The 16,429-nt window shown below is 27.4% G+C and overlaps 1 protein-coding gene, 1 non-coding gene and 1 pseudogene across 2 annotated transcripts; 2 read left to right on the forward strand and 1 right to left on the reverse strand.

Annotated features, from left to right (window-relative positions):
• The first annotated feature begins 1,241 nt into the window (after positions 1-1,241).
• TRNAP-AGG lies at positions 1,242-1,313 on the forward strand. The gene has a single exon. It is a non-coding gene; the product is annotated as a tRNA-Pro (tRNA).
• A 171-nt stretch (positions 1,314-1,484) lies between these two features.
• On the reverse strand, positions 1,485-3,493 carry LOC107004151. The gene is made up of 4 exons (XM_015202389.2): positions 3,392-3,493; positions 3,228-3,312; positions 2,282-2,738; positions 1,485-1,963 (listed from the first exon to the last, which is right to left on the reverse strand). Exons 1-4 carry the CDS (start codon positions 3,423-3,425, stop codon positions 1,688-1,690), a joined length of 852 nt encoding a protein of 283 aa, XP_015057875.1. The 5' UTR covers positions 3,426-3,493; the 3' UTR covers positions 1,485-1,687.
• A 5,066-nt stretch (positions 3,494-8,559) lies between these two features.
• LOC107004144 lies at positions 8,560-16,014 on the forward strand (annotated as a pseudogene).
• The last annotated feature ends 415 nt before the right edge of the window (positions 16,015-16,429 follow it).

Below are 16,429 nucleotides of genomic sequence, written 5' to 3' on the forward strand. Positions count from 1 at the left end.
TGCATGTAGGGGGCGGATCCACTGTTATAATTATGAGTTCAGTAAAATTTAATATTTTTAACGTAGATAATCTTATATTAAAAAAAAATTATTACCATTTTAATAAATATTAAATTTGAATTTATAACTTTTGTTATTTATAATGAATTCAGTACTAAAAATCTAAAAGTTCGAATATATCATATCAAAATTTGGTCTATGTCTACATCAGTGTTTTGTACGGCGAGAGGCGACAAGGGCCTGCCTCGCCACGCTCGCCGCTCGCCTTTTTGAATCGAAGCGCCAATTAGTATCAAAAATTAAAAATATTTAATTGCACATATAATATTCAAAATTTCAATAGCAATTACATATATTACAAATACTATAATAATTTCTATAGAAAGAATTATTTTTTTTTTCAAAAAAATAATGGACAGCAGTCACAAACTCACAGCACAGTGAAAACAGAAGGCATTTTACAGTAATCTGGGACAAAACAAAGAGTGAAGAAAATTGAGGAAAAAAAAGAATAGTGAAAAAAACTTGAAGAAAACACAACTGAAAGTCTGAAACGAAAATTGAAGAAGAAGAACAGAAAAAAAGAGGTATACCTCAGGTCTTCAGCAGCAGCAACTCGAAGATGATGGAGACCAGGTGAAGAGATCGCGAGGGGAAGAGAGTCGGGGAGAAGAGTGCGCAGCAGCAGATTTTGAAAATATTAAAAAAAGCCCTAATTTTGACTAATATTGTTAAGTCAAATATTTTAAAAAATAAATAATAAAAAAGGCGCCGCCTTTTCTGGCGCCATTAGGTCGCCATGGGCCGCCTTCTGCATACCGCCTCGCCTCAGTGGGGAATGGCGAGGAGGCCTCGCCTCGCCTCTCGCCAAAGGCGATGAGGCGCTCGCCATTCACAACACCGGTCTACATTGTTATAAATTCGAGTGTACCTACCTTATACTTGAACTAAATTCGAATCGACCATCGAAAAAAGCTTTAGTGAATACTACAATCACAAGTATAACTATTATATTTACCGTTTAAAATTCTGAATCAACCTCTAAGTCGTGCTAGCCATAAAAACTTTAAAGAGGAAAAAAGATTTAATTAGAAATATCACATGTATATATATGTATTGTAATTGCAGCTGGCCCAAATTTTGCCAAATGAATTGGGCTCAACGTAGGCCCAAGAAACTTTTAATTCCCATTTTGACTTCAATTATTGTTTTATGGCTTTTTTAATTAAAAGTTACAAAAAGGGCATTTGGTCTAGTGGTATGATTCTCGCTTAGGGTGCGAGAGGTCCCGAGTTCAATTCTCGGAATGCCCCTAACTTTTTTTCCCATTCCCCGAAGGCTCGGGTACTTTATACCGAGTTTACGTTATAACACTCATACATTGTCTTATTTTCAAGATTATAAATTCATAATAATGAAAGTTTATCTTTCTTTTTAAATGTCCGTACATATAAAAAGTACGATAGATCAATCATTCACAATGAGCAACAAAAATAATTGTTATAAAAGATAACTGTTACATAAATAATTGTTATAAAAGATAACTGTTACATAGAGGTCTGATCGTGTATCTACGAGAACAAACCAAATTCAAAACAAAACCAAAACATATTACTACTAATCTACAAGTTACATTCATATATATATAATATGTAAACACAAATACTATAACTTTAGTACATAATATTCAACACAATAATGAAAATGGAACTTCATTTCCTTCTTGAATAATACTATATTCTTCATCAACTTCCAAATTCAACCACTTTAATTCTTCTTCTTCTTCTTCTTTTTCTTTTTCAATCTCCTTATTCTTGCTACTATTTCCAATTTTGTCCTTAGAATTGCTCTCATCCTTCAATAAACCATAGCTAAAACAAACCTCTTTCCACTCTTTGCCCTCGGATAAATGCGTGTGTCTTCGTAGATACCTTTTCAATTCCAACAAAATGTTTCGAAAGGGCTAAGAGAAAAAATACACAATAAAATCAAGTTAGTCTTATAGTATATGCTCCAAAAAAAAATTCATATTCTCGATATTATTATTCTCACTACAACATCAATGACATATTCAGTAAAATTCTAAAGTGCAGTCTGGTGAGTATAATGTGTATACAACCTTACCCTCTACCTCGTGAAGATCTAGAAGTTGTTTACATGTTTCCAATAGATCATCGACTCAAACAAAACATATCAAAACATGCACGAGGAATATATACAGTTACGATAACTGAAGCAAAGGAAACAACAGAAAACTTAAAAGAGAGGGGGAAAATAGAACCTCAGCTTTGATATCAAAAGCCAGTTGAAAAAAAACAGCAGAAACAGAGTGTTTTTCAACATTTTCAGCCAGTTTGATCTGAGAAAGCCAATAACTCGACGTTTCCAATCTATCAAATCTGCATTTGCTGCATTTCTCAGCACTGTGAAATGGAGTTGTGCTTCCAGAGAGTCGAGGCTTCGCCAAAACAGGCGATTTCACCGGTGTTTTAGGCTCAACAGCAACATCTCTGTTTTCTCGAAAACAAACACTTTTCTTTCTTGTTTTTGCTCTGTTTTCTTCTTTCTTGGCGCTTTCCGTTACTGTATTTACTGCAGAATCAGTTAAAGATTGAGACTTTTTTGGTGATTTGAGTTGTTTTTGAGAAACACCAGATGATGATTTTGCTAATGGCTTTCCAACAACTGTTTTCGTTGGAACATTCGTGCTTCGAATTGTGCCAAAAACTCTGTTTTGCCTGAAACAAAACATATATTGCTAACTCAATTGGCGTAACCAGAAATTTCACAAAAAAAAAACAGTTCAAGATTAGTATCTTAGTATAATGCAACGACAATAACATAGCCAGTATAATCCTTACACATGTATGTTTCTGATAAACTCTCGACTCAAAGAAATATATCTATGCATAAGTACACATTATAGTTTTCTGACGAAGGGGGTTCGTTGTTCATCCACAACCCTTCATTCTACGTGGCTCCGCTACTAACTAATCTATACACAAGAAATGGTATGAAAAATTGGAAGAAACTTACAAAAAGTTTATGAGTATTTTGATCATCTGAATACATTATTTGTACATGTTTAATGATTTTTAAACACAAATACAGAGTTTGAACTAAAACTACTAAATTTATCAAACTCGTAACTTTGGCTCCGCCCCTCGAACATATACTAACTATACACAAAAAAAGGTCTAAAAAGTTTGATTTTCTTTTTTGTTTACCTGGGAATGGATGGTTCTTTGGATTGGATTTTTGGTGCTTTTGAGATGTTTTTATTGAATCTTGATTTCACAGATTGAAATTTACCTGTAATTTTTGTGTTAATATAAAAAAAAAATTATAATACATAACATAATAATTTAAATATGCGTAAACATAATTTTACCTGGAAATGGTGTAGGATGAAGATCCATATCCATAGACAATAATAATTTTGAGAAAAAATTTGAGTTTGAATTAAACTTATAGAATTATATTTATTGTTAATTGTTAATATTAATATATTTGGAATTTGGAATTATAACTTCTTTTTTTTTTGAAGTTCAAAAAATGATTAAAAGCGGGAACAGGTTTTTTAATTTAAAGTCAAGAGTTAGGCGCGGTTATATCATGCGCTCCTTTATTAGTTTATTTTTTGTTTATAAAGCTAAAGGGGCAAATTGGGAACTTTTTAAAATATTCTTTTTAATTTTTACTCGATGTTTTGATATTCACATTAGACTCTGACTCTATTCGGGTTCTCGAATGCAGGATCCGTCTTTTCGGGATGATACTCGCATTTTTCTTTTGTATTTGTTTCTACGTTTTTTAGGAGTTCATTTTTTTTGGGGGGGGGGGGGGCTTTATTGCTGATTTGAACTCAGTTAGTTGAAATACAAATAATTACGATTTGTCTTTCAAATGAGATGTTTTCTAATTTTTGTTTTTAAATGGGTTGACCTTTAATTTTTACCCTTAGACTGGGTAATAAAATTTTTAAAGGTACGAGACATAACTTATAAAATACTATAAGCAAAAATATAAATTTGTGCTCCACATTTTAAGATAACATAATCACAAAAAAATCCTATCATTTGAATTAATTACAAAAAAAAAAAACCATTTTCCTTCTCTCTCTCTCTCTTTACATTAAGATCCATCATTCCACCTTTTATATAAAACACATAAATTCTGATAATTTGGGCGCTAATTACATTCTATCCCGAACGTTTTCAAAATCACAATAATGTCAAACTTTTCAAAAATTGCGAGTAAATTGTTCCTTCATACGATACATAACAATAAATCAAATTCATATTGATTTAGGTTTGAAACAATTGATTTTATATATCAACAATAATATTTGTACCATATATATTTTACACAAACAAAGATGTAATGTGTATGATAGAAGTGAAGTGATATATCCAAATATTTAGATTGAAAAAGAAAAAAATTCTTAAATAATTCAAATGATAGAAATTTTTAAATATCATGTTATCTGAAGTCTTATAGTTACGTAATTTTCGTAAGATCGTGTAAAGACCCGTAAAGAATAGGAATAAAAGTGTAAATGACCCGTAAGTTGGGCCGCTGCCCAAGAGGGTTGTTTTGGGCTATTATTGGGTCGAAAGAGGACTTCTTTAGGAAAATAGCCACTTTTTGAACCGCTAATTGAACTTTATAATATTTCAAAAGTCAAAACTATTCAAAGTTTTATTTTTTTAAAAGAGGAAATAAAATGTCGACCAAAATTTCCCTTGTAAAATCGAAATTCCAAAATTAAATTAAAAATATACCATAAGCGAAATAACCATTTAACATTATTTGAATGACTTTTACATAAATGAAAATAATCATTTAATATTATTTAACTTATGACACTTATTTTAAAACTTAAGACTTTGAGCAGCTTTTTGTTATCCTGCTTGCTTCAGTTGCTTTTTAAATTATGACACTTATTTCGAACTTATATCATATGATATGATGATAAGATAAATAATACAATTGACTAAGCATGCATTGATGACTTGCAATTTGCATGCAAAATTGTTTATATAAGAAGAAGTAAAACAATCAACTTGAAGGGAAGTTTCATAACAATTTGTGATGTATATAGTGATTATTTCAAAAGAGTGACTAAAAATAGCAAAGATGACAAGCACTTAAAACTTGACCAATGAACAAATTGATGAGATGCCACTTTGAAGAATTTATATTTTAAATAAATTGTGTTCTCATTTGCTTGAAATCTAACAAAGAAAGTTTCTTTTTCTATGTGAACTTAAGTTTTCTATAAAGAAAAAAAAAAGAGTTGATGAACTTATCATACGAGAGAAATATCGTGTCTGTCTTAAAATATTTATCGTTCTTGATTAAAATTTATCGGGAAAAGGCGAATATGTCATTAGATTTTCAGAAAATGCTCATTTATTTCATCAGTTAAAAGTTTGGCTCATTTATGCCAAGACTGTTAAAGAAAAGGCTCATTCATGCCATTATTTTTTAACGATGGTTTTGCAAAACCATTTTTGACACATCACCAATTATAATTCGGCCGCGTCATCAATTTTTTTAATAAAAAAATAAAAAAAATCAATTTTTGTTCAAAATTTTGAATTTTTTATTAAAAATATCGATGGCGTGGCCAATTATAATTCGGCAAGTCATCAATTTATTTAATAAAAAAAAATTAATTCAATTTTTTTTTCAGAATTAATTTTTTTTTAAAAAAAATTGATGACGTGACCGAATTATAATTGGCCACGTATCAAAAATGATTTTGTAAACCACTTTTAAAAATAATGGCATAAATAAGTCTTTTCTTTAACGATAATGATATAAACGAGCAAAACTTTTACCTGATAACGTAAATAAACCTTTTTTGAAAGTTGAATGACATATTTGAGCCTTTTCCAAAAATTATTTATCTTAAAAAGATAATAATAAAAGTTCACTTTTCTCCATTTTACATTTAGTAATAGTTGTTCTTGGACACTTTAAATCTCTCAATTATGTCACATAAATAGAGTAAATATTAAATGAAGAAAGATTATATTTTATGAAGCAGCCAAAATACTACTGATGAAGTAAAATGCTAATTCAAGTCATAAATCTCAATTTGCTCTTTCAACATCATTGGACTTAAACCACAATAGGTCCAATTTACATAATTAATTGTAAAACTCATTAATTAGGATTCAAATTACAATCCATAATTACACAATTCAATTTAAAGTTTAATAAACATACACAAATATATGTTCTAGCCAAAACTATAGTATGCAGAATCCGCAATTAGAACTTTAGCTCCGTTAATCTTATCTCAAGTCAATATGTATATCGAGTAACTCTATCGTTAAGATTTTAATGATTTGATCTCTTAATAATGAAAAAGAAATTAAAAGTCTTATGTCAACTTATGTCGAAAGTCATCGTTTTGCATTTTTCATTCACTTAATTATAGAATATTTACTCTGCTTTGTTTGACTGTTTATCAATTAATATGTTCATTTGACCAGAAAATATAATATTGGAATCTATTGTCCAAAAAAATAAAAAAGAAAAAGGGAGAAGAGATAATAATACATATAATTAAGAAATTCAAAAAAACTATTTTTCTTGTCAAATAAATGAACATATTTTAATCAGAAGGAAAGTACATAATTAGTACTTGAGATTTGAGAATCGTTCAACTTCACATATAGTTTGAAAGTGTCTAAGAGATTAGTTTAATTCTTTTTATTATGATTAACTAATAATTATCTATCATAATGTCCACATCTTATTAGTTAAAAACAAGAGTTGTTGGACATACGCTACACGAAAATTGTGATCTACATAGGAATTTTTGTGGGAATTAGTATAAAAATTTACAGGAAAATAAGTTTCTTCCGAATTCTCATACTAATACCTGGAAAAATTCTTCACAGTTTTCTTGTAGTGATATTCGTACGAGTCATTTGATTTGTGAAGAATAAGATGAATATTTCTAAATTAAGCTTATGTTTTATTTAGTTAAATATATAACGAATTTCAAAATAAAATTATATTTCAAATTTAATATTATTTTATCCTTATTAAAAATAAAATGAATTATTTTTTTAATTATAATTTCGAAATTAACGGAAAAAATTGTCATCAAATGAAGACGTCATACTACCTTAAATAAAGTCACACAAGGACACCTATGTTTTATATTTAATTATTTTAAATCTTTTATATTAATTTATTTAATCAGCGGGTTAATTAATTTATTCTAAATTATCCTGTCAAATTCCATCCAATTTCTTGCATTAGTTATCTGTCCATTTTAAATACTCTAAAAAATTGAAATAAACGTTTTTATATTATTAAGGATATACTCTAATTAGCTAACAATAAATGACTTGTTATAATAATAATAATAATAATAATAATAATAATAATAATAATAATAATAACCACAATAATAAATTATATGGTTGTACACCTCCATACGTCTTCAACTTCAAAAAAAGAAATTAAAAAAAAAATCGAACATTATTTTAATACACATAATAAACCGATAATTATTCCATAATAAGTCAACATTCCAATTGTTTTCAATGAAATACTCTGAATTTCTGATACTAATTTTGTTACGCCTTAAAATCTTGATAGAACAGACTAGTACTCTTATACTCGATATTTTAATTTGATCGAAATAAACTAATTTACATGACTTAAAAGAGAATGTAAAACCAATATTCTCTTAACAATTAATAAGGTGACAGATGGTTGGTTGATTATAACATTTAGAATTATTTTTCATTTTTTCTAATTTAAGTAAAATAAAAAATCGTCACGATAGTCAAAAGAAATATGTATAATACATACATCATATCATGACTATCTAAATATATGAATAATATAATACCAACGAAAAAGTAAAACTAATATTTCTTAATCATAAAATATAAAGTACACGAATATTTAGGCATATAAATTATATAGTATGAAATAGTAGTTTGATCAAGTCAAACTAAGTATTTCCTCTAATATATTGGTTTAAGTCAATGAGTCATATCCTCCTTTCATCACTCACCATCATGGGTTTGGATCGTGGTGAGATTGTTTCGAGATTCTTCATATTAAAATTTTGATTTTAAATTTTTTAAAAAATTATAAAAATCTTATTAAAGCGTTATTTTAAAAAATAAGTCTTATAATATGTAAATTTCTGGGCTTACTTAGATTTAAGTATTATAAATATCATAGGGTAAAGATTGATAAAAAAAAATCCTATTTAAAGCATTAATCATCAGAAATGGATTTTGTTAGACACGATAAACCTTATAATATATACGAATATAAATTTAATTTAGTCAGATTTTCGAATACTCAATGAAAAACGAAAGAAAAAAAAGTCATTCCTCCTTTCAATTCTTTCTTACGCGTCTATAAAGTCAAAGTCATCCATTTTCCCCTAATTGTATAATTTTATTCTTTTTTCTTTTAGTTATCTTATTTTCCCCAATTCTATAATTGGAGTTGTATATAAATCATTACATATTTTCACTTTGTGTACTATCCTAACTACTCTAGCTACTACACTCTACATATCTCCTTCTCATTAATTTCGATTTACGCTAAGTAGACTCACTATAAAAGATAATATAGTACGTACTTGATTTTTATCGATAAATTCTTTATATATTAATAACAAAATCAAGATTTCTAGTAAATCAAGAGTGAAAAAGTCTCATTTACTCTGATCATCACCTGATCGACCCTTTGAACTAATTAAGGTTGAGACAGGGAGATGGCGGGAGGAGGAGGAGGAAGATCGTTGGAGCAAACGCCGACGTGGGCGGTTGCCCTAGTTTGTTTTGCATTGGTTGCCATTTCCATTGTAATAGAGTTCATCATCCATCTTATTGGCAAGGTAGGCCACTAACCATGCAATAATATATTGATAGAGTTTAAGTTATATATATATGTATTATTCGATTATTCAAAAGATATCTACTAAGTCTGGTCATTAAATTATGAAATTTATAATTTTATGATTAATATATTTTACTTGTTCTTACAAGTGAAAATGTCTGTTTATATAAAAAATTCTTACACCAAAGAGGTAAAAAGTATCTATATAATTAGGTCATAAATTCATAGATATTTATAGTGTACGTATAACATAGATATATTTCAATAAATTCACAAATATAATTTTATCATTAATATTTTTTTGCCCTTGCATGTATAGTGGTTGAAGTCTAAACATAAAAGAGCATTATATGAAGCACTTGAGAAGATAAAAGCAGGTACACTTTAAATTCATATTATCTGGACCTTTCAAATATATTGTCGTTGTTGTTTTGTTATTATCTAATTCTTCATAATAGTATAACTTTTGAAGGATTGATCTGATCAATATACACCAAACGGTATTTTTGTATACACTTTAAATTCATATTATCTGGACCTTTCAAATATATTGTCGTTGTTGTTTTGTTATTATCTAATTCTTCATAATAGTATAACTTTTGAAGGATTGATCTGATCAATATACACCAAACGGTATTTTTGTATACACTTTAAATTCATATTATCTGGACCTTTCAAATATATTGTCGTTGTTGTTTTGTTATTATCTAATTCTTCATAATAGTATAACTTTTGAAGGATTGATCTGATCAATATACACCAAACGGTATTTTTGTATACACTTTAAATTCATATTATCTGGACCTTTCAAATATATTGTCGTTGTTGTTTTGTTATTATCTAATTCTTCATAATAGTATAACTTTTGAAGGATTGATCTGATCAATATACACCAAACGGTATTTTTGTATACACTTTAAATTCATATTATCTGGACCTTTCAAATATATTGTCGTTGTTGTTTTGTTATTATCTAATTCTTCATAATAGTATAACTTTTGAAGGATTGATCTGATCAATACACACCAAACGGTTATTTTGTATACACTTTAAATTCATATTATCTGGACCTTTCAAATATATTGTCGTTGTTGTTTTGTTATTATCTGATTCTTCATAATTATATAACTTTTGAAGGATTGATCTGATCAATATACACCAAACGGTATTTTTGTATACACTTTAAATTCATATTTTTCAAATCTTTCAAATATATTGTCATTTTTGTTCTTTTATTAGCTGATTCTTCATAATTTACATAACTTTTGAAGGATTAGTCTGATCAACATACACTGCAAGATATTTTTGTAGAATTTGAACAACATATATATGCTAGTTAATTTTCTAACGAACATATTTTTATTTATTTTTACTAATATTTTTTAATTTTTTTTTATATAGAGTTAATGTTGTTGGGATTTATATCCTTACTATTAACAGTAGGGCAAGATCCAATTTCAAATATTTGTGTATCTGAAAAGATTGCAAGTACTTGGCATCCATGTAGTAAACAAAAAGAAGCTGAAATGAACAAATATATTTCCGGTGACTTAGAGGGTCATCGCCGGCGACTTTTCACGGCTGACAATGGCGGAGTCCGGCGAGTTTTGGCGGCTGCCGGAACTGACAAATGTGCTGACAAGGCATGTTACTCGTATTTATTATTTTTTTCTTAATAAAAATGACAGTTAAAATTGAACGAAAAAAATATTATATATACTCTAGAACAATAAAGTATATTTATATATTTTATAAGTAAATAACATATTATACCGTAAATTAAAAAAATACTTATAAGCTAATTTAATCGATTTAAAATTAGCCAAAACTCACGCTAACTTTATAAGTCAATGCCAATGCTTATAAATCAAAATATGTCAAAAGTCATAACTTAGTTATTACTTATATATTACTCCTAATTAATTTTAGCCTATAGTATTAAGTACTTTGAGTTTGACTATTTTTATTTTATTATTTTATCCTTTTTTATTTGAAATATTTTTAGCTAAATAAAAATCCTAACTTCCTTTTCTTCCGTATATGTTTTTTGTTTTTTCTAAAATAAAGAATAAAAAAATAAAATTACCATTATAACATAATGATACATTGATACTTTTAAATTTATCAAGATTTTTTCTTAACAAACATGCCAATTGTTCAAAAACATACTTAACAATTTGTTTATAAAATTAATTTCAACGCTTGAATATATTTTTTTATATTTAAATTTATCAACTATTTACGATCATCTAATCAAAACGAGGTGTAAATTAATTATTTTTTTTTGGATTTGTAATTTTCAGGGAAAAGTAGCATTTGTGTCTGCTGATGGTATTCATCAATTACATATTTTCATTTTTGTGCTGGCTATTTTTCATGTATTTTATTGTGTTACCACATTGGCATTGGGAAGAGCTAAGGTATTTTAATCAAACAATATATAAATAAATATTTATTTACTTATTTTTCCTTTTTAAAAAGAATAGAAAATACTATAGAATTATTCAAAATAGGTCAAGTTATTTTTTAATTTATTAATTTCAGATGAGTCGTTGGAAGATATGGGAAAAGGAAACAAGAACAGCTGAGTACCAATTTTCTCATGGTAAAAATCATCCTAAAAATAAATTTTCGATTGAAGTTTATCGAAAATTATCTCGTTAAATATAGAGCATGTTATCGATATTCAAATTTTTTTTTTTTAGTAGTGTAAGAAATTAAGAGTCATTATATTAACGTGTTTAATAATTTAACAGATCCAGAGAGATTTCGATTTGCTAGAGATACATCATTTGGAAGAAGACATTTGAGTTTTTGGACTAAAAATTCAGTTCTTCTATGGATTGTAAGTATCCTTGATCTCAAATTTATTATAAAAATAAATTTTGAGTTAAAAAAACCTATTATAATTGAAAATAATATATTATGTTATATTTTTATATTTAATTATTTATTTGTAATTTAATTTGCAGGTTTGTTTCTTCAGGCAATTTGTAAGATCTGTTCCAAAAGTTGATTATTTGACCCTACGACATGGTTTTATCACGGTAAATACATAAATCAATAATTAATATGAATGATATAACTAATTAATCTTGAAAATTTAATGATAATTAAGTTCATAAAATAAATCTACGAAAATGGAAAATGACAATTTATGAGTTTCTTTCAATATATAAAAATTTAAAAAAAGTCGTATATTTTTTAAAGCAGAGACGGATGGTGTACGGACTCAATGAATTCAACTAAACTGAATGTTTTTGACGCAAGCCATAAATATATAGATATAACTAAAATTTATAAAAGTCTGAATTCATTACCTTCAATCGGAGTATCTTTATTTAAAATTATCTTATATATATATATATATATTTTTTTTCTTCTAATTTTCTAATTTTTTGTTTCAGGCACATTTGGCACCTCAGAGCAACATAAATTTTGATTTTCAAAAATATATTAAGAGGTCATTAGAAGAAGACTTCAAAGTAGTTGTTAGCATCAGGTATTTTTTGACCTTCAAACTTATAATTATTATTTCTAAATTTAAATAATTAAATATACTTTGATCCATTTTTTTTTCCAAAAATATTGTGTTTTTTTGCAGTCCACCAATTTGGTTCCTTGCTGTATTATTCCTACTCTTCAATACTCATGGTAAATAAATACTGAAATTAACTTTCAATTAATTAAAATATACGTTTTTGATATCTTTATATCAATATTATATTATATTCTAACTATTTATAAAAGTGTGTCACACTCAAATATGAAGTGAAAATAAAGTTTAATTTAGTACACATATATATTCAAATGGTAAAACGATTGATACTTCAAGTAAACATTTTTTTTTAAAATTTTAATCAAATATTTCGAGTTTGAGTTTTAAACATGTGAAATTAATCAATTTTATTACGAAATGCTTTTTCTTTTAATTTGGACTTTCCAATATGAATATAAATGTCTTTACCTTTTGATATGAACTTTTCTAACATAAATTTAAATTTAATCGAATTTTAATATAATTATCGAAATTTATTAAGTAATTTCATTGTCATTTGTGGACAGGCTGGTATTCTTATCTGTGGCTACCGTTCATTCCGTTACTTGTAAGTATTTCCAAATCATTTTGCATTTGACTTTTTATTTCATTTATTTCTATTTCTCATATTATATATATATATATATATATATATATATATATATATATCCATCTTTCCATAGTCAAACACAATAACTTTTAATAATTCTTTATGTATTAAAAAATTTATTTATTATATCTCTCTATTTTAATTTATATTATTTTTTTTATTTTTCGAGAGCTAATAAATAATTTAAGTGTGACTGAGAATTTACACATGAATTATAATATTTTCTAAAAATAAAATTTATATATCTGTAAACTATGTAATTAAAGCGTATTACAATTCACAATAATTGACAACTCAAAATATTTAAAAAATATACGAAAAATTTACAGTCTTGTTTGAGTCTTAAAATTTAAAAAATATCACATAAATTAAGACGGAAAGAATATTAATTATACAGTATTATATATTAACTTGAGATTGTTAATCGTATAACTCATCATAATTTTTGAATTCCGAATTTAGTCTATGTTTTTCGATGCTTTTAATATTCGTGAAAATTCTGACTTCGTCATCGATCGATACAGGTGATATTATTAGTAGGGACTAAACTACAAGTGATTATAACAAAAATGGGATTAAGAATTCAAGAAAGGGGAGAAGTAGTGAAAGGGGTACCTGTGGTTCAACCTGGAGATGATTTATTTTGGTTTAATCGTCCTCGTCTACAATTTTGTTCTTTTTCAGGTATTTTTTTAATTTTATTTTTAAGAAAAGTCATTTTTTAAATTTAAATAATTTAATTTTTATTTTTGACCTTGTTAATTTTATATTTTCTGTGATTTATTGCAGAATGCTTTTCAATTGGCTTTCTTTGCTTGGACTTGGGTAAGCCCACCAATTAACTCTATATAATATCAACTTTCGAAAATCGATAAAATTGTCATTGTCATGAAATTTCGAATTTCATTCATGAAAATATTTTGGATTTTGTTATAATAATAACGATATAATGTATTCAGTATTATTTTATAAGTGAGATCTGAGAAGGAGAGGATATATGCAAACCTTATCTTTATAAGGTAGAAAGTTTGTTTCTGAAAAGGGTAGTCCGGTCGGTCAGTGGTGGAGCCACCTTATATTCATGGGTTCATCTGAATTCCTTTTCGACAGAAAATTATATTATTTATAAATGGTTAAAATCATTTTTAGGTATATATATTAGATGTTGAATCCCTTCGACTATTTCGTGTGTCTATTTTCTCAGATTTTGAATTCCCTTATTGAAAATTTTGGCTCAGCCATTGCAGTCAGTATACTAAGCTTCCGCAATGTCGGGGTCTATTATAAAAACATTATCACGTATCTTTGTAAGAGACTGTTTTCACATTCTGTACATCACGCAACAACAACTTATTAACATATAACAATATTTTGAAATTTCATGACAACGACTATTTGTCAATTATAAGGACTGAAAAGTGATTATTTGCGAATTATATCTCATAATTATTTCTAACTTTGTTGATTTCTCTTGTAATTAAATAAAAAAAAAACAGTATGAATTTGGGCTGAAATCTTGTTTCCATGACCATACTGAGGACATCGTAATTAGAATGACAATGGGGTTAGTATTAATTATTTTCTAATTTCTAATTAAACTTTAATTAATTTGATCCAAATTACTTACATATAAAAATGTTGATTTAATTTTTGGTGCAGGGTTCTTATTCAGATTCTTTGCAGCTATGTCACTCTTCCATTATATGCTCTTGTAACACAGGTAAATTTAGTTATATATATCGTCAGCGTAATTTTTTTTATCTAATAAGGTTAACTTTGAATATATAATTCGTTTTAATTTTAAGATTATTAATCTCGCATTTTAAGTTTCAAGTCATAAAAACAACAACATAATGATAACGAATATTAACAACTCCTAGATATTACGTAGGCGTTTGGACATAAGAATTAATTTGAATTTTTGGAAGAAAGTAGAATGTTTTTATTTTCAAGTTAAAAAATGATGTTAAGAAATTAGAAATTGAAATTGTATTTGGACATGAATACAAATTAAAGTTGTTTTGAACGTTCGCAAATGATTTGGAGTGAAAAAATGGAGTTTCTTTGAATTTCGAAAAATTAAAACAACTCTATGTTCAAACAATTTTCTTCTGAAAAAAGTGAAAACTATCCATGGTCAACAAACGGACACTAAAATTTCTATCCTTCACTAGAAACTTTTTTTTTCCACACCTTTATAGGAATGAAAATACTGATAGGATTTAATTTATATGTACCGTCAGTATTAGCTATCTTACCTTTCATATTATCAATTTCATTTATTATGAAAATACTGTAAATATTTAAGTCTTGCGATAGCATAAAAAAATTTTTACGTTGTTAATTCGTAGAAATTAAACTTATTCTCTCAAAATATTTGCACATTTTTTAATAGATGGGATCAACAATGAAACCAACAATCTTCAATGAAAGAGTAGCAATGGCATTGAGAAAATGGCACCATAGTGCCAAAAAACACATCAAAGAGATCAACAAGCAACACTCAAATCCAACAACACCAACGTCAAGTAGGCCAGCAACTCCCTCTATCGGCATGTCACCCGTCCATCTCCTACGCGGTATCAGGACGAGTGACATGGACGTGAGTCCACGAAGATCGAGTTATGATAATGTAGACCATTGGGATATTGAGGGCTCACCATCTCCAACTCGATTCTACCAGGGTGGTACTGGAGATGGCTCACCCTCACCATCCTACATGCATCAAGACGTAATACGTCATGACTCTGAAGTTCACGAGCCTAATTTGTCAGAAATTGAGGCTTGTGAACAATACGAGATCAATATTGCTCGTTCAAGGGATTTTTCTTTTGATAAAAGAACAACTAGTGTATAATTAAATGTTAGAATTCATATCATGAGTGGCAAAGTCACTTTCGTCGAAAGGAAGTTAATTGATCTCTTTATTGGAGAATTATACTTCATTGATAGTTTAATTTTTCTTCTTCTTTTATGTATGTATATTATATATTTAATTTTTCGTTAATTATTTTATGTGTTTACTTCTAGTCACTTCAATAAAAATTTAGATTTCACCGCTCATAATTTTTACTTAAAAATATTACATAATAAAATTGTTATGAAATATACAAATTGTGTGATGATATAATGAAGGATATAAAGATGATGACTCACCCAAAATTACGTAAAATATTTTATATAACAATAAATACTTTTTCTTTCTTAATTAAAAATTTCAAATTCAATTTCCGAATATGAACATATTCCGATGATTTTCCACTATAAAACGACAAACTATGGGAACGACAAGTGACATATAAAAATGCAGCGCCCATAATACAATAATTTGTGCAACTTTTCTAATGGCTGCCCGCCCACCACCCCACCCCACCCACCCCTATATATAT

This window comes from Solanum pennellii, chromosome 11 (genome assembly GCF_001406875.1).
Source record: "Solanum pennellii chromosome 11, SPENNV200".
NCBI classification, from domain to species: Eukaryota; Viridiplantae; Streptophyta; class Magnoliopsida; order Solanales; family Solanaceae; genus Solanum; species Solanum pennellii.